The sequence below is a fragment of the Sapajus apella genome, unplaced genomic scaffold (genome assembly GCF_009761245.1).
Source record: "Sapajus apella isolate SASKATOON/1434 unplaced genomic scaffold, GSC_monkey_1.0 scaffold214, whole genome shotgun sequence".
NCBI classification, from domain to species: Eukaryota; Metazoa; Chordata; class Mammalia; order Primates; family Cebidae; genus Sapajus; species Sapajus apella.
Window position 1 is genome coordinate 559,783 of NW_022437154.1, and position 16,716 is coordinate 576,498.

The following is a 16,716-nucleotide window of genomic DNA, read 5'->3' on the forward strand; positions in this document are numbered from 1 at the left end:
ACTGATCTAACTAACATACTGCCAGTTCTATGAAACCTCCTCTCATCTCTCCTTTCTCTGGAATCCCAGTGCACTGTGTCTTTTTCACGGCCCATCGCTTTGTATAATGGATCGTGGTTGTGCAGTCATCTCGCCCGAGAGCTGTCTGAGGGCAGAGACCACGTACAACTTCCTTTTGTCTCCTCATCCCTTCTTATCACACCTGTCACTATAGTGCCTTTCCCACAGAGCTCTTTAAAAATATCTGAAAATAAATGTGTGCTAGAAGAAAGGATGGAGAAGGCACACACTAAGATGCTGTAGGAGAAAGCACAGACAGCATTCTTAGAGACAATTTCTAACTTGTTTGAGAGGGTAGTTGAAAGTGGAACTCCAGAGGTAGGTGCCAGAAGACCCTGGAACGGCAAGGAAGCAAATAATGACATCCAGGCAAGGCCACTAATCCCGGAGCTACCTAAATATAATGGTTACTTTCAGACTGATACTAGGAACCTCCTTAAGCATAGATTTTTAAATTCTCTGTTATTTGCTTATTTTTGTATGACTGTGAAGTAGATTGGGTAGACTGAAGCTCACTGTATACTTGGCTCAAGTTATTTCACTGTGTTTCCTTCACTGATTTCTCTTCATGTCTCCTTTAGCATGATTTAGTAAATGGCTGTTTACTATTCTTTTTTTTTTTTTTTTTTTTTGAGATGGAGACTCGCTCTGTTGCCCAGGGTGGAATATAGTGGCATGATCTTGGCTCACTACAACCTCTGCGTCCCGGGTTCAAGTGATTCTCCTGCATCGGCCTCCCGAGTAGCTGGGATTACAGGTACCCACCACCACGCCTGGCTAATGTTTGTACTTTTAGTAGAGATGGGATTTCACCATGTTGGTCAGGCTGGTCTCAAACTCCTGACCTTGTGATCCACCTGCCTTGGCCTCCCAAAGTGCTGGGATTACAGGCGTGAGCTACCGTGCCCGGCTGGAACCGGGCTTCCTACCTAGTCTTCCCAAACTAGATGTTTCTCTAAATTGTCTTATACGGTTCATTTTTCACTTCTTTGTCCCTCATTTTCATTTCTTTTTTTTTTTTTTTTTTTTTTTTTTGAGGCAGGGTTTCACTGCAGCCTCAACCTCCTGGGCTCAGTTGATCCTCCCACCTCAGCCTCTCTGGTGGCTGGGACTTCAGGCATGTGCCACCATGCCTGGCTAATTCTTTAACTTTTTGTGGAGATTGGGGTTACACCTATCTCACAGAATGAACTGAGTTTATTGTGAAGATTTCACAAGAGAATACTGCCAAGTGCTTAACGCAGTGCATGGCACAGAGTTAGGGCTCAGTAAACATTTACTCAATAATGAAGCATACTCCAGGTTACCCAAACTCAGAATATTAGAGTAATTTTTTGCTTGCCTTTCTTACATTCAGTGAGCCTTACTGATTTTTAGAATCATCAAATTTTAGAACTCTGTCTTTCCTGGATTTTTTTTGTTTTGGGTTTTTTGGTTTGCTTTTTTGAGACGGGTTTGCTGTCACCCAGGCTGGAGTGCAGTGGTATGATCACAGCTCACTGCAACCTCTATGTCCTGGGCTCAAGCAATCCTCCCACCTCAGCCTCTTGAGTAGCTGGGACTACAGGCATGTGCCACCATGCCTGGCTAATTTTTTTTGTAGAGATAGGGTCTCACTATGTTGCCCAGGCTGGTCTCAAACCCCCGAACTCAAGCAATCTTCCTGCCTTGGCCTCCCTAAACGCTAGGATTACAGGCGTGAGCTACTGTACCTGGCCTGTGTTGTTTTTAACAATATATGATAAAAGCCAACGTTTACTCGGCACTGAAGTATTTTACCCACATTAGTTCACTTAATTTTTACAACAAACCCATGAAAGAAGTGCTGTTACAATTAATCCGGATTTTCAGATAAGGAAATAATAGCTGAAAAAGTAAAAATAATTTGCTCAAAGAGAGCCAGGGCTTAAATCAGGTCTTTCTGATGCAGATCATGCTCTTCACCACCACAAAGTTCCATGCTACTTTCTCACCCTTTCCTGTCCCTGCCACACACACACACACACACACAGTGGGAGGAACAAATGAGATCATTCACATGAAAGCACTTTCATTTCTCAGGTTTAAGGGATTGTGGTTTTTATCTAGGTTGACCATTCAAGCTAAAAACTGGATACCAGAAAAATGGACTGAAGCTCGGGTTTCATTTCCAGACCAGTGTTCATCCTCGAAATTGATGAAACTCTATAGATTTCCCTCTTGATTGCCCCTGCTCACATGGATATTCCCAATGCAAATACTGCTAACCATGGTTTTGATGTTTACATGCTGCCTTACATTGATATTTTACTATTCGGTGTTTGTTCTAACTTGTGTCCAATCAATCAATTTCATGTGGTTTATATAAACTCTTTGGTGGCTGTGATGGTTCATTTTAGGTGTCAACTTGCCTGATTAAGGGAAACGGAGATAGGTAGTTACAGTATTATTCCTGAGCATGTCTGTGCAGAAGTTTCCAGAAGAGACTGGCATTTCAATCAGTAGCTGAGTAGGGAAGATCCCCCTCACCAATGTGGGTGGACACCATCCAATCTGTTGAGGGCCTGGATAAAAAAAAAAAAAAAAAAAAACACGAAAGATGGATTCAGTCTCTCCCGGGACAGCCATCTTCTCTTGCCCTCAGATATCAAAACTCCAGGCTCTTGGCCTTCAAACTCCGGGACTTAACCAGCGGCCCCTCAGGTTCTCAGGTAGTCAGCCTCAGTCTGAGAGTTACACCATCCACTCCTCTGGTTCTCAAGCCTTTAGACTCAGACTGAAACACGTCACTGGCCTCACTGGTTCTTCAGCTTACAGGCAGCATATCTTGGGACATCTGAGCCTCCATAACTTATTTCCATAATAAATCCCCTCCTGTTTATCTACCTATCCATCCATCGATCCCACTGATTCCGTTTCTCTGGAAAACCCCAAGACAATGCATACATTAAATATTTCTTTTACTTTACCTTCAGGACCTAGCACCATGCCCCTAGAAGACCCAGTAAAGATCTGTTGAATAAACTGTAAGAATGAACACAGCACTGCAAGTGCCAGGAACTGGTCCTCCCAAACAACGTGGACAAAACCCAGTTCCAGATTCGGGAAGTGATACCATATGTCTGGCAAAGACTCTTTACTCTTGCAAGTGTCTTCTTCTGGCTACAACAGAACTTTACTTTCTAGTGTTCTTAGTCTCCCTAACTTCTGCACTTCATGTTATAAGGCAGATAAAAACTCTGGTTACTCATGCCTATAATCCCAGCACTTTGGGAGGCCAAGGTAGGTGGATCACGAGGTCAAGAGATTGAGACTATCCTGGCCAACATGGTGAAACCCTGTGTCTACTAAAAATACAAAAATTAGCCAAGCGTCGTGGTGTGCCTGTAGTCCCAGCTACTCAGGAGGCTAAGGCAGGAGAATCGCTTGAACCCGCAAGGCAGAGGTTGCAGTGAGCCGAGATCATGCCACTGCACTCCAGCCTGGCAACAGAGTGAAACTCCGTCTCAAAGAAAAAAGAAACAAACAAAAAAACTCTCATTACATATATTGCTGTGTGATGACAAAAAAATTTGTGGCTTAAATTTCAATCATTATTGAATGATTATAGGCTGGGCGCAGTGGCTCATGCCTATAATCCCAGCACTTTGGGAGGACAAGGTGGGCAGATCACCTGAGGTCAGGAGTTCAAGACCAACCTGTCTAAAATGGTAAAACCCCATCTCTACTAAAAGTACAAAAATTAGCTGGGCGTGGTGGCGGGCACCTGTAATCCCAGCTACTTGGGAGGCTGAGGCAGGAGAATCACTTGAACCCAGGAGGTGGAGGTTGCAGTGAGCAGAGATTGCTCCAGCCTGGGGGACAGGGTGAGACTCCATCTCCAAAAAAAAAAAAAAGCTTCAATAATTTTATTAGTTTATGGTTTCTGGCAGTCATGAATTCAGACAGGCCCTGTGACAGTTTGTCTCTGCTCCCCAATGCTGGGGCCTCCACTGGGAAGACTTGAAGGCTGGGAGAGATTTCATGCCTGGGAGAGACTCAATCACTGTGTAACCGAACACTCACTTCTTACAGAGTCCAGTTAACAAGGGTGAGGTCTGGTAGAGAGATAGAACTTATTAACAAAAACTAGTGAAGGCAAAGCAGTCGGATTCTATCCAAATTAACAGCTTCTGTTTTTAGGGAGAAGGCAGGGGTTTAAAAAGAGAAAACTTGATAAGGAAGGCATGCAGAATTGGGCTGAGTACAGTGTCTGTGTGTCTCGTTCTGGTGGCTATCTTGGGGCCTGGTCCACCTGGACCCCGGGCTTACGTCATTTCAACAATGGCCAGGTTGTTAACTGGCTGCCTTGCAGTAATCTCTGGAACTTTGCAGCTGGGTCTCCAGGCTTGGTCTGTGTGTCTCAGGACTGACTCCTGGGACCTCTAAGACACATAATTAGATACTAGTAGACAGATAAATGTGAAGGGAGTATATACGATAAGAAAGGGAGCGATGGAGTTAGTAAAAGGCTTCTGCAGTTTGCTTCAAGGTTATATCTTTAAACCAAAGGAAAAAGGGAATTTTTTTTAATGCAGTTTGAAGCTAAGCTGCCTGGTTACAACAGGGTACTGGAATCATCTGGAGGAATCTTCCCTCACCTATGTGGCAGGTGACGCTGGGACTTCATCTAGGCTGTTGGCCAAACACCTCTCCATGTGGTCTTTGCTTCCCCACAGCAAAGTGCCAGGGTCCCAAGAACGACCATCCCAAGAGGACAAGACAGAACCACATCACCTTTTGTGACTTGCTCTTTGAAGTCACATGATACCACTTCCTGTAGGGCTGATGGCCCACAGGGTCGTGGGGTGTCCCTTATGCTGTGCTGAGGCGTAGGATCCGAGAAATAAAGAGACAGGACACAGAAGTACAAGGAAAATGCAGCTGGGCTCGAGGGGCCACGCCACCTATGAGCAGAGTCAGGTGAGGCCCTGAATGTCCAGAAGCATGAGTATCTATTGTGTATAGGTTAGGGGGCAGGGCAGTGAGTGAAATCATCTTTAAGGACAGTGATAGGGTCATGAGCAATAAAACAAGAGATCCACCCCCATTAGGTCGCCTAGGCTGGGAGGTGGACAGTGTGCAGCAAGGGGTCCATTCCCATTAGGTCATCGAGGCAAGGGCAGTGTACAGTAAGGGGTCCACCACCATTAGGTCACCAAGGCATGGAGGTGGGCCATGCTCAGTGAAGAGCGTGCAGTGTGCAATACCTCTATCTATGGGCAAGCTACTAAGATTTACAGGAGGATGCTTTAAGTCACACAGCAGTGACAGAGCTGTCAGGGTCTACGCCACCTGCTGGCAGCTTCCAATGAGTTCTATAGGGGAATGCTTTTTGAGCAGCACAGTGACAAGAGCTGATAAAGTTCACAGTCACAAAGGTGGATTGCCGTTCTGAGGGCAGCCTTCCACAAGAACTGGAGCAAGGTCCTGCAACTCCTTTATCAGGAGGAGTGGCTCTTGCCCCAAGCCTCCCATACAGCAGGTATCTTTACGATACAGAACGCTGCCGCCTGGGCCATGGATTCTTGTCCTGGTGTAACTGTTTTCCCTTAAATCATGCTCTGCACTGTGTCTGCTCTAGGCATTCCTCCGATTATAAGCTGCTTATTCCTTAATTCATGCTCTGTACTACATCTACTCTAGGCATTCCTCAGATTATGAACTAAGATATAGTTTTATATATATATATGGAAATACCTGAGTGGTAACACTATAAATTGAGATATTCTCCAGATCTTTTTTATTTTTATTTATTTTTATTTTTTTGTTTTAAAAAGACGGGGTTTCACCATGTTGGTCAGGCTGGTCTTGAACTCCCAACCTCAGGTGATCCGCCCGCCTTGGCCTCCAAAGTGCTTGGATTACAGGCGTGAGCCACCACGCCCGGCCAATATTTTCCAGATCTTAATTGTGCCAGGATTCTGCTTAGCTCTCCTTCCCCAGTGCCTACATTGGGGGTTACCTACAACTTCCATTGTAGTCACAGGCTCACCCAGATTCAGAATAAGGGGACACAGAACCTCCCAATGAGAACCATCAGTGGCACATTCTAAGGGGAACATGTGGGATGAGAAACGTTGAGGGCTCAGTATCCAAAAACATCACTTTAATCCTCTCTTCCCATTAGTGACCAAAACAAATTCTGGCATTGAAGGCACTCTGCACTTTGGCCCCAAATACCTTCCCTTCTTTACCTCCTGTATTATTTCCTCCATTCAGGTCAGAGGGAACTACTCAGTCACCCACACTTGTCAGACTCATTCTTCTTTTGCCCTTTTTCTCAACTAATCCCTCTTCTTTACACCTGAGAAATTCTACCTCTCACTTAAAAGTTACTGTTCACTGCTGGGCGCAGTGGCTCACACCTGTAACCCCAGCACTTTGGGAGGCCGAAGTGGGTGGATCACCTGAGGTCAGGAGTTCAAGACCAAACATAAGCCGGGTGTGGTGGTGGGCACCTGTGATCCCAGCTACTCAGGTGGCTGAGGCAGGAGAATTGCTTGAACCAGGGAGGCGGAGATTGCAGTGAGCCAAGATTGTGCCACTGCACTCCAGCCTGTGTAACAAAGCAAGACTCCGTCCCAAAAAAAAAAAAAAAAAAAAAAAAAGTTACTGTTCGCTGAATTATGCAGAATGAACTAAGGTGGCAGGCAGGGGCCCTCAGAGATGCCATAAGTTACACCACCTGAGGATGCTTTCAGAGCACCACCTGCATGTGGCTCTGCCACCTTGCCTTGGCTCACTTCCCTGTGTGCTTGGAAAGCAGAGAGGATAGGCAAGATCTCAAAATGTAACTTACTTCTAAGCTATCTCCTTTCCAAAGCCCAGATCCCCCAACAATTTTGCACCCAACATGAAGAGGACAGATTCTGCCCAAAGGGCTGCTTTCTGGGAGAGGTTGTAGGCAGATGACTTGATACGAACCCAAATCTACTCAACCTTCTAGCCTGAAAAAACCTAAACATGAAAAGTAGATAGTTTACATAGGGACAGAGGCTGAATGAGCAAAACGGTGGAGTGACGGGTAATGAACACATAAACAAGCACGACAGCTTCAGTAAAGAAGATAAAATGCTGCGAGTATGTGCTGATGGTAGGGTACCGCTTTAACTACGCTCCTCAGAGAAATCCTTTCTGACTGGTGAAAAGCAGAGAGAGACCAAGGTGAAAATTCTCCCCAAAGTGTGAACCTGATTATAATTTTTCTAAATTTAATTTTTAGAGCTAGAGTCTTTATCTCTCACCCAGGCTGGAGTGCAGCGGTGCAATCATACCTCATTGCAGCCTCAAACTCCTAGCCTCAAGCCAGCCTCCTGCCTCAGCCTCCCAAAGCGGTAGAGTTACAGGTGTGAGTCACCGTGCTGACCGTCATCATCATTTTTTTTTTCTTTTGAGACGGAATCTCACTCTTTTCTCCAGCCCAGGTTGGAGAAAAGTGGCTTACTCTCAGCTCACTGCAACCTCCACCTCCCGAATTCAAGCGATTCTTGTGCCTCAGCCTCCTGAGTAGCTGGGATTACAGGCGCCTGCCACCAAGCCCAGCTAATTTTTGTATTTTTAGTAGAGTCGGGGTTTCATCATATTGACCAGACTGGTCTCGAACTCCCGACCTAAGGTGATCCACTCACCTTGGCCTCCCAAAGTGCTGGGATTACAGGCGTGAGCCACCCCGCCCAGCCTTCATCATAATTTATGTCCAAAAATGTATGCATCAGCAGTAACAGTGGAAGCCAGAATGAAAAAGGGAGATGATGAGACGGGTAAAGTCTGAAGTGGTTGGAACCGTTTTGGGAAACAGGACAGGAATGACAGCAATTAAGAGGCAGGTCCACACTGAACAGTCAAGAGAAAGTGAAAGTAGAGCCCCAAGAGTAGAAGGAAATTAGCTATACAGCAATTCCACTCTGGTTGGCTACGGTCCTAGTGCCCTCCTCACCATGGCACAGCAACTCCTCCACCTGCTGAGGACTCCAGCGCCCTCGAGCCCCCACCCCCGCACCCCAGCTCCCACGAGGGCCAAGAGTTCTCGCTCCGCCCCGCAAGGAGGACTTCCGCGTCCTCCGCCGGCCCGCCCCCTCCCCGGAGGTTCTGCGCATGTGCGGGGGCCATATTAGCAGCGGATACTCTGGCAGCGCTGGTGATTTTTCTCCCGCGGAGTTAAGGGCTCCGTGGACGTCACAAGTCTTCAGGGTCTTCCCTCTGGTGAGCCTTTGCCCCCTGGGGGCCCGCGGAAGCCTGGCCGCTCGCTCCTCGGGCGGGGCTCGTGAACGGCAAGCCCGTCGGTCTCGGCTGCAGCCGCCGCCAGGAGCCGTGGGCACGATGACTCTGCACCGCCTCCTCGGGGACTGACTGGCCCCCGCCGGCCGCCGTCGGGGGCTTCCCGGTGCCGAATCTGGACGCTGGGCCCGGCGAGGGGGCGGGCTGAGGGCGGGGGTCTGTGGGCAGGACCGAGGGGTCTGGGCGGCGTCCGGCCCCGGGAGTTCGGTAGGTGAAAGTTAGCGCTCCCGGTGCCGTTGAACTCACGATCGTGCTGTGCCAGCGTCCGGCGTGGAGACAGCAGAAAGTGGCGCTTGCGCTCGCATCCGAAACCCCCGCGAGTGTCTGTGTCCTCCCTGCTTCTCTGCTCTGGGCCATCCTTCCTTTGCACCTTCCTATTGCAGCTGTCTCAGCCAGTTCGCTGCCCTCGGCCTCACCAGCCTGGTGATCATTTAAAATGCCAATCAGTTCCTGTGTCCCTTGGGAATCATTCAGAGGAGCCCCTTGACTGAGAGATGAAACTCAGTTTTCACGTGGGCACCTGGGCTCTCCAGGATTTGATTCCAGCTTGCCTTTCCAGCCTTCGTTTCCTGTATTCCAGTATTTGGGAATGTGGACTTTGGACTGAGGCTTTTCTACCAGATAGCGCTGCGCACCCAGTGCTGTCTTTTGCACGAATGGTACTCATGTTGCCCCAGATAACCGCCTTCAGCCCCAAGTTCAGGACCCAGATCACTCTCTGGAGAAGGCCTAAGCCTCTTCACTTGGCATTCAAGGCTCCGCGTGATTTGGATACTCGCTTAGCTCTTATATGTATATATTTTCAAAGATCAGCAGTTTGTCTCATGCCCACTAAGTTATCCTGCCTCAGTACCCTTTGTTCATACTTTCTGCGCCGTCTGGAATGCCCTTCGCCTCTTTCATCCCCTGTTCTTTCTCTTAGACCCAAGGGTTCTTGGCCTTTTTTGTGCCTCTCCTGTCTCTTGATTTACTTTCATTTTCTGTAGCGGCTTCTCAAAAAATGCTTTCTTGATTTTTCTTCATCCCTTTTCCCACCCTACCCTCGGTTCCTCTTTCCACATTATAATCTATGTCTGCCTCTGTCACCTAACTGCCAGTATTAGCTCTTCATGACAAGAATTTGTTTTACACATTTTGGTATTCCAGCATCTACCATAATGCCTGACACTTAGCTGAATAAAGGGAGTAAATAAAACAGATTTGTAAAGTCAGCAAATGCTTTTTAATTTGTGAATCTTATTTTAATGATGATCCGATTTTCTTTTTACAGGAACTAGATAAAGTTCAGAAAACATGGTGAGTTAATGCCAATAAACTGTTGCCTGATGAATAGTATTGTACGCAGCTTACAGACTTGTGTGGGAAAATTGAAATGCAAGGAAAGCAGTGGGATGGCGCCTTCTTTCTTGTCAGTTTCCTCTCACCCATTGAACTTTGTATGCCAGGATAGGTTCTGTAAGATGATTTGTAGGCTTGCAGGAGCTGGTTTACTTTCAGTGGATAGGAATCACTTGTGTGTTTTTCCTTGCAGTCTCGAAGATATGACTCCAGGACCACTATATTTTCTCCAGAAGGTAAAATGGAAATTGTTTAATCTGCCTCAAGTTAAAAAAAAAAATATGTTAGACTTTTAGAAAAAAAAAAAATGTACAAACTTTTTGTAGTTGCAAAGTTCCTCCCTTTTGTTCTTTGAAGCAATTATGGTCACCAGATTGATTATACCCTAGAAGAGTAAAAGTGGGACTTTTGTTTCTAGCTTGCTTCATTGCTGATTTCTTTTGGGCCAGTGATTGGAGAGCACAGAGGAGAGTCTTGGCTTCTCACTCCTTTTGTTTTGTAGGTCGCTTATACCAAGTTGAATATGCCATGGAAGCGATTGGACATGCAGGCACCTGTTTGGGAATTCTAGCAAATGATGGTGTTTTGCTTGCAGCAGAGAGACGCAACATCCACAAGCTTCTTGATGAAGTCTTTTTTTCTGAAAAAATTTATAAACTCAATGAGTAAGTGAGATTTTAGGAAAGAGTTTTAAAAAATATCTCACTCACATAAGTGGGAGCTATGTAATTTGGGAGGGCTGTTCCCTGTGATGTGGTAGAATTGAAGTTGTGCCTTTATTTTGCTTGAAACCTCTTTGAGGCCTGGTACCAGGTGTTACTCCTTTTAAGTGCAGAGCAAACACTAAGTGGAGAAACCAGCATTGTGTAATGATAAGTGCACAGACTTAGTCACAGAGTTTTGGGTTCAAGTCCAGGCTTCACCCATACAGGCTATGTGACCTTGCACCAATTATTTAATTTCTTTCCTTTTTTTTTTTTTTAACACGGGGTTTCACCATATTGGTCAGGCTGGTCTTGAACTCCCGACCTCAGGTGATCTGCCTGCCTTGGCCTCCAAAGTGCTTGGATTACAGGCGTGAGACACCACGCCCAGCCCAATTATTTAATTTGTTTGGGCCCCAGAGCCTCCTAAAGTGGTTGTGGCAGTTTAATGAAATAAAATGAATGAAATACAATAGTATAGTGTTTGACATATAGTAGGTCCTCAAAGTATTGTTTAGAATACCTATGCAGAGTCTGGGTGCTGTGGCTCAAGCCTGTAATCCAAGCACTTTGGAGGCCAAGGCGGTCGGATCACTTGAGGTTGGGAGTTCAAGACCAGCCTGACCAATATGGGGAAAACCCCCCTTTAAAAAAAAAAAAAAAAAAAAAAAGTAGAATAGCTACAGAAGATTTTGTTGCTCTATACTGAATCTTACTAAAGAACAAGCCTCCTGGAGGTCTGGGAAGAATTTAGCTAAGCCTTGTACACTTTGTGAGAATTTTGTTATATTTGGATTTGCAGAACTTTGCAGCTCATGGAGAGCTGGCTGTGCTAATAAGAGCCTTTCCCTTCAGTGGTGGGCTTGGTAAATGCCAATTATCAGGGCCTTTTGATACACTTGTTCAAAGTGGTGTCACCCCTCCACAGAGCCTCTGATGGGCCCACTCAACAGCTGGCAGGCAGGGCTAGGCATAGTCACAGCGCAAGTCTCAGCTGTAAGAAAGCCAGGGCAGCCCTCAGGAAATGAGCCAAAAAAAAGGGAAATATGGCTGGGCATGGTGGCTCACACCTGTAATCCAAGCACTTTGGAGGCCAAGGCGGGCAGATCACCTGAGGTCGGGAGTTCAGGACCAGCCTGACCAACATGGTGAAACCCCGTCTTAAAAAAAAAGGGGGGGAAATACACCTCTAATAGGTGCATAGCCCTGTGCTTCCTAGGCAGGCTTTAAACCCTCCTGTCATTGTCCCCTGTTACCTCCTTCCAGCAGGCCTTAGGGAATGAATACTACTCAAGAGCAGTCTATCGAGCAAAATCTTTTTTTTTTCCCCGAGACACATTCTTGCTCTGTCACCCAGGGTGGAATATGGTGATGCCACCTCGGCTCACTGCAACCTCTGGAGTTCAAGAACAGCCTGGGCAACATGGCAAAATCTCATCTTAACAAAAAATAAAAAACTAACTGGGTGTGGCGGTGCACACCTATAGTCCCAGCTACTTGGGAGGCTGAGATGGGAGGATCACTTTAGCCCGGGAGGCAGAGGTTGCAGTGAGCCGAGATGGCATCACCATATGCCACCCTGGGTGACAGAGCAAGAATTTGTCTCAGGGAAAAAAAAAGATTTTGCTAGACAGACTGCTCTTGGGCAGTATTCATTCCCTAAGGCCTGCTGGAAGGAGGTAACAGGGGACAATGACAGGAGGGTTTAAAGCCTGCCTAGGAAGCACAGGGCAACCATGTTGCCCAGGCTGTTCTTGAACTCCTGGGCACAAGCCCTCTGTTTACCTCGGCCTCCCAAAGTGCTGGGATGACAGGTGTGAGCCATTGTGGTCGGCCTGTCTTTATTCTTTGTTGCTAAATCTTGAGATTTACTTTAGCGTCTTGGCGTTGATTCTGTTACCCCATTTACTGGGTGGTAATGATAAATCTATTAAAGAAATTAAGGGTGCATTGGTTAATCATTCACGTTGAATGACATCAAGTAAATGTCTCCTACAAAAATAAAACTTGTAGGACTTTTCTGAAGGAAGTAGCCACCGTGAAGCAAGTGTAGTAAATATCTAATAGAACTCTGTGCTTTTTAAATACTTGTAGCGCTCCTCACAAATGTCTTGCCTGCTTACAGATCACTATCTTTTTTTCTTTAAGGGACATGGCTTGCAGTGTGGCAGGCATAACTTCTGATGCTAATGTTCTGACTAATGAACTAAGGCTCATTGCTCAAAGGTATGGTCATAAATAGCATAACTGATGATAAAAATCAGTTTTGATGTTTCTAAGGAGAGCTCACTTTTGCAAAGAGTAAAGTCATTAAAAATATCTTAATTGAAAATTACAGATTTTTTTTTCAACCAAACTTAACAAAATGTTATTTACTATGAGAATATTCGGATGTTGACTTGTTAGAGTCTGTCTGTGCTTTAGAGAAAACTAATGTGCCAATCTCTTTATCCTAGGTATTTATTACAGTATCAGGAGCCAATACCTTGTGAGCAATTGGTTACAGCACTGTGTGACATCAAACAAGCTTATACACAATTTGGAGGTACTTAATTTTTTTGAAAATTTTATTCCAAAAAGTTAAGACATTTTATGACTTATAACATTTTTGAGGTAGTAAAAAATTGAAAAATAGACCCTTTTGTTTTAAATTAAGTTTTTTAAATTGGCAAATAATAATTGTATATATTCATAGGGTACATAATGTTTCACTACATACAGTGATCAGGTCAGGATAATTGGCACATTCATCATCTCAAACACTTCGTTCTGTTGGGAGCCTTCCACATCCTTCTGGCTATTCAAAACTAGCATGTTACAGTTAACTATATTAATCGTACAGTGGTGTAGAACACTAGAAATCCCTACGTTCTTATTTCATGAGTGAACCTGTTTCCTCCACCATGTAAATTACCATCGTTTTATTAACAGGGTATGTAAAGTCCGAGATAACATTTTTAAATCTGGAAGCTAACTGCTGTTTCCATAATAATGAAATTCAGCCCTGGTCCTCTGTGTATTCCCTCTCCTGGCTGTGTCCAAATCATAGAAACAAAAGTGGAATTGGTAATAGAGCAAAACAGTTTATGAATGCTTGAGTTCACAGAGAAGGGCTTAGCTACATTCACTGAGCTCAAGTAACTATAGTGATACTAAATTTAGATTATTGATATATTTGGCTTTTTTTCTTTGTTAAAGGAAAACGTCCCTTTGGTGTTTCATTGCTCTACATTGGCTGGGATAAGCACTATGGTTTTCAGCTCTATCAGAGTGACCCCAGTGGAAATTACGGGGGATGGAAGGCCACATGCATTGGAAATAATAGCGCTGTGAGTATTTTTGTTGTGCTATAAAATCTAGCAGAAGGTCTAATAACTGCCGTAATTTTGCAGTGGTGATGAATGTAAACAATATTTTATGATAGCTACAACAGCCTTAATGTGATGTGGAAATATTTGTGATTTCTGTTGGTGACAGAATTGCCAGTATAGCTAATGTACTGGGGTTTGTTAACTACATTAATAATTAAATGCCAATTTTCATTTAAGAGTTGTGAAATTAGAAGTTGTAATTTTGTTTCACAGCCTAGTTTACAGATCCCCTGAATTCTATGACAGACCCCTTGGGAGACTGAGGTACTTTATAGAGCATCAGTACCCACTCCTCTCACCTCGTACCGTGTGTGCCTTGCCTGTCATCACAATTCTTTATATGGGCCAGGCATGGTGGCTCATGCCTGTAACCCCAACACTTTAGGAGGCTGAGGCAGGTAAATGGCTTGAGCCCAGGAATTTGAGACCAGCCTGGGCAACATGGCAAAACCCCATCTCTACAAAAAAAAACAAAAATTAGCTGGGTGCTGTGGCATGTGCTACAGCCAGGTAATCCTAGCTACCCGGGAGGCCAAGGTGGGAGGAGGACCACCTGAGCCTGGGGAGGCTGAGGATACAGTGAGCTGAGATCACACCACTGCACTCCAGCCTGGGTAACAGAGTGAGCCCCTGATTTTTTAAAAAAAAAAAAAAAAAAAAAAAAAAGTTGTAATGCCAATCATAATTTAGGCTGCTTACGGTGGCTTCCGCCTGTAATCCCAGCACTTTGGGAGGTCAGGAGTTCGAGGCCAGCCTGACCAACACAGAGAAACCCCGTTTCTGCTAAAGATACAAAATTAGCTGGGTGTAGTGGCACGTGCCTGTAATCCCAGCTACTCGGGAGGCTGAGGGAGGAGAATTGCTTGAACCTAGGAGGCGTAGGTTGCAGTGAGCTGAGATGGCGCTATTGCACTCCAGCCTGAGCAACAAGAGTGAAACTCCATCTCAAATGATAATCATTATAAAAATTATTTAGGCATTTTTCTTCTAGACCAATTCATGTTTCTAAAAAATGTAAAAACTTAAACAAAATTCTGTGTTGATTCATGTTTTATAGGCGGCTGTGTCAATGTTGAAACAGGACTACAAAGAAGGAGAAATGACGTTGAAGTCAGCACTGGCTTTAGCTATCAAAGTGCTAAATAAGACCATGGATGTTAGTAAACTGTCTGCTGAGAAAGGTAATTCATGTTCTCCCCTTTAATTTGTTAGACTGAGTTAGGTTTTAACGTGTTATCCTAGCTCATTGAAACAGCGGCCTTATGAATTAGGTGATGTTATCCCTGTCTTCTAACTGAGGACACCAGGGCTTACTGAGGGTAAGTTAGTTGACCAAGATCAACACTGGTAAACTGTGGACACAGTATTCTCAATACTCACCGATAGAGATCCTGTACCATGCTACCTTTAGTTAACAGTTATCAAATCTTCTCATCAGTGATATCTTTGCTTGTGTGTATGTGTGATAAAACGTACGCATGTAGTTATATATTTGTACATAGGTTTGGTATTCTTTACCAGAGAAAACTTTTACATGGGTTGTGATACCCTCTCCTATTGTTTTGAATCTACTAATCTCTTATTTTCAGTTTATGTTAGCAATTCCAAATACTTTGTTCAATTTAAGCTATATGACTATGTAAAAGAATATTTCAGGCCAGGTGTAGTGGCTCACGCCTATAATCCCAGCACTTTTGGAGGCTGAGGCAGGCAGATCACCTGAGGTTGGAGTTCGAGACAAGCCTGACCAACATGGAGAAACCCTGTCCCTACTAAAAATACAAAAAATTAGCTGGGCGTGGTGGTGCGTTCCTATAATCCCAGCTACTCGGGAGGCTGAGGCAGGAGAATCGCTTGAACCCGGAAGATGGAGGTTGCAGTGAGCTGAGACGAGATTGCAACATTGCACTCCAGCCCGGACAACAAGAGCGAAACTTTGTTTCAAAAAAAGAATATTTCAACTGGGTATGGTGGTGGCTTATGCCTGTAACTCCCAACACTTTTGGGAGCCCAAGGTGGGCGGATCACCTGAGGCCAGGAGTTCAAGACCAGCCTGGCCAACATGGTGAAGCCCTGTCTCTACTTTTAAAATACAAAAATTAGCCTGGCGTGGTGGCGCACACCTGTAATCCCAGCTACTTGGGAGGCTGAGGCAGGAGAATCACTTGAACCTGGGAGGCGGAGGTGGAGGCTACCATGAGTCAAGATTGCGCCACTGCACACCAGCCTGGGTGACAGAGACTCCATCTCAAAAAAAAAAAGAAAAAAAAAAAAAAAAAGAATCTTTTTAAATGTTTTTAAGAAATTGTGGTAAATTAACATGTCGCTTTAGATTAGGACAGTTTAGCTCCTGGTGTTGCTTAGAAAATGCCACTTACGGCCAGATGCGGTGGCTTACACCTGTAACCCCAGAACTTTGGGAGATCAAGGAGGGTGGATTACTTGAGGTCAGGTGTTTGAGACCAGCCTGGCCAACACGGTGAAACCTCTTCCCTACTAAAAATACAAAAAATTAGCCAGGCGTGGTGGTGCGCACCTGTAATCCCAGCTATTCGGGAGGCTGAGGCAGGAGAATTGCTTGAACCTGGGAGGCACAGGTTGCGGTGAGCCAGGATTGGTCATTGCACTCCAGCCTGGGCAACAAGAGCGAAACTCTGTCTCAACAAAAAAAAGAAAAGAAAAGAAAAAAATGCCATTTACATACAGATTGCCCTCTGTTGCCTTCTTCCACCCAATTTCAAGGAGACACTACTCAATTTCCCTGGTACAAGACAATCCCTCCCACTTTAGGTATTAGTCTGCTTTTCTTGGCCATTTCATGCCTTTTTTTGTTTTGTTTTGTTTTTGAGACGGAGTCTCACTCTGTCACCCAGGCTGGAGTGCAGTGGCGTGATCTCAGTTCACTGCAATCTCCGCCTCCTGAATTCAAGCAATTCTCCTGCCTC

The 16,716-nt window shown here is 45.1% G+C and overlaps 1 protein-coding gene and 1 long non-coding RNA gene across 4 annotated transcripts in view; one reads left to right on the top strand and one right to left on the bottom strand.

Annotated features, from left to right (window-relative positions):
- Positions 1-1,831: 1,831 nt before the first annotated feature.
- Positions 1,832-5,050, bottom strand: LOC116544371. The gene is made up of 2 exons (XR_004265900.1): positions 4,680-5,050; positions 1,832-2,603 (listed from the first exon to the last, which is right to left on the bottom strand). It is a non-coding gene; the product is annotated as an uncharacterized LOC116544371 (long non-coding RNA).
- A 3,003-nt stretch (positions 5,051-8,053) lies between these two features.
- The window catches only part of PSMA4 (proteasome 20S subunit alpha 4), a 9,705-nt gene continuing 1,042 nt past the window's right edge, over positions 8,054-16,716 (top strand). The window contains exons 1-8 of one of the 3 annotated variants that reach the window (XM_032270680.1): positions 8,160-8,283; positions 9,629-9,654; positions 9,890-9,932; positions 10,199-10,361; positions 12,549-12,626; positions 12,857-12,945; positions 13,599-13,729; positions 14,829-14,952. In XM_032270680.1, coding sequence (XP_032126571.1) covers positions 9,652-9,654; positions 9,890-9,932; positions 10,199-10,361; positions 12,549-12,626; positions 12,857-12,945; positions 13,599-13,729; positions 14,829-14,952 — 631 coding nt within the window. In that variant the 5' untranslated portion in view covers positions 8,160-8,283; positions 9,629-9,651. Of the gene's footprint in view, positions 8,284-8,436; positions 8,566-9,628; positions 9,655-9,889; positions 9,933-10,198; positions 10,362-12,548; positions 12,627-12,856; positions 12,946-13,598; positions 13,730-14,828; positions 14,953-16,716 lie in introns of those variants that run through there. The other 2 variants (XM_032270681.1, XM_032270682.1) reach the window with 2 other exon arrangements.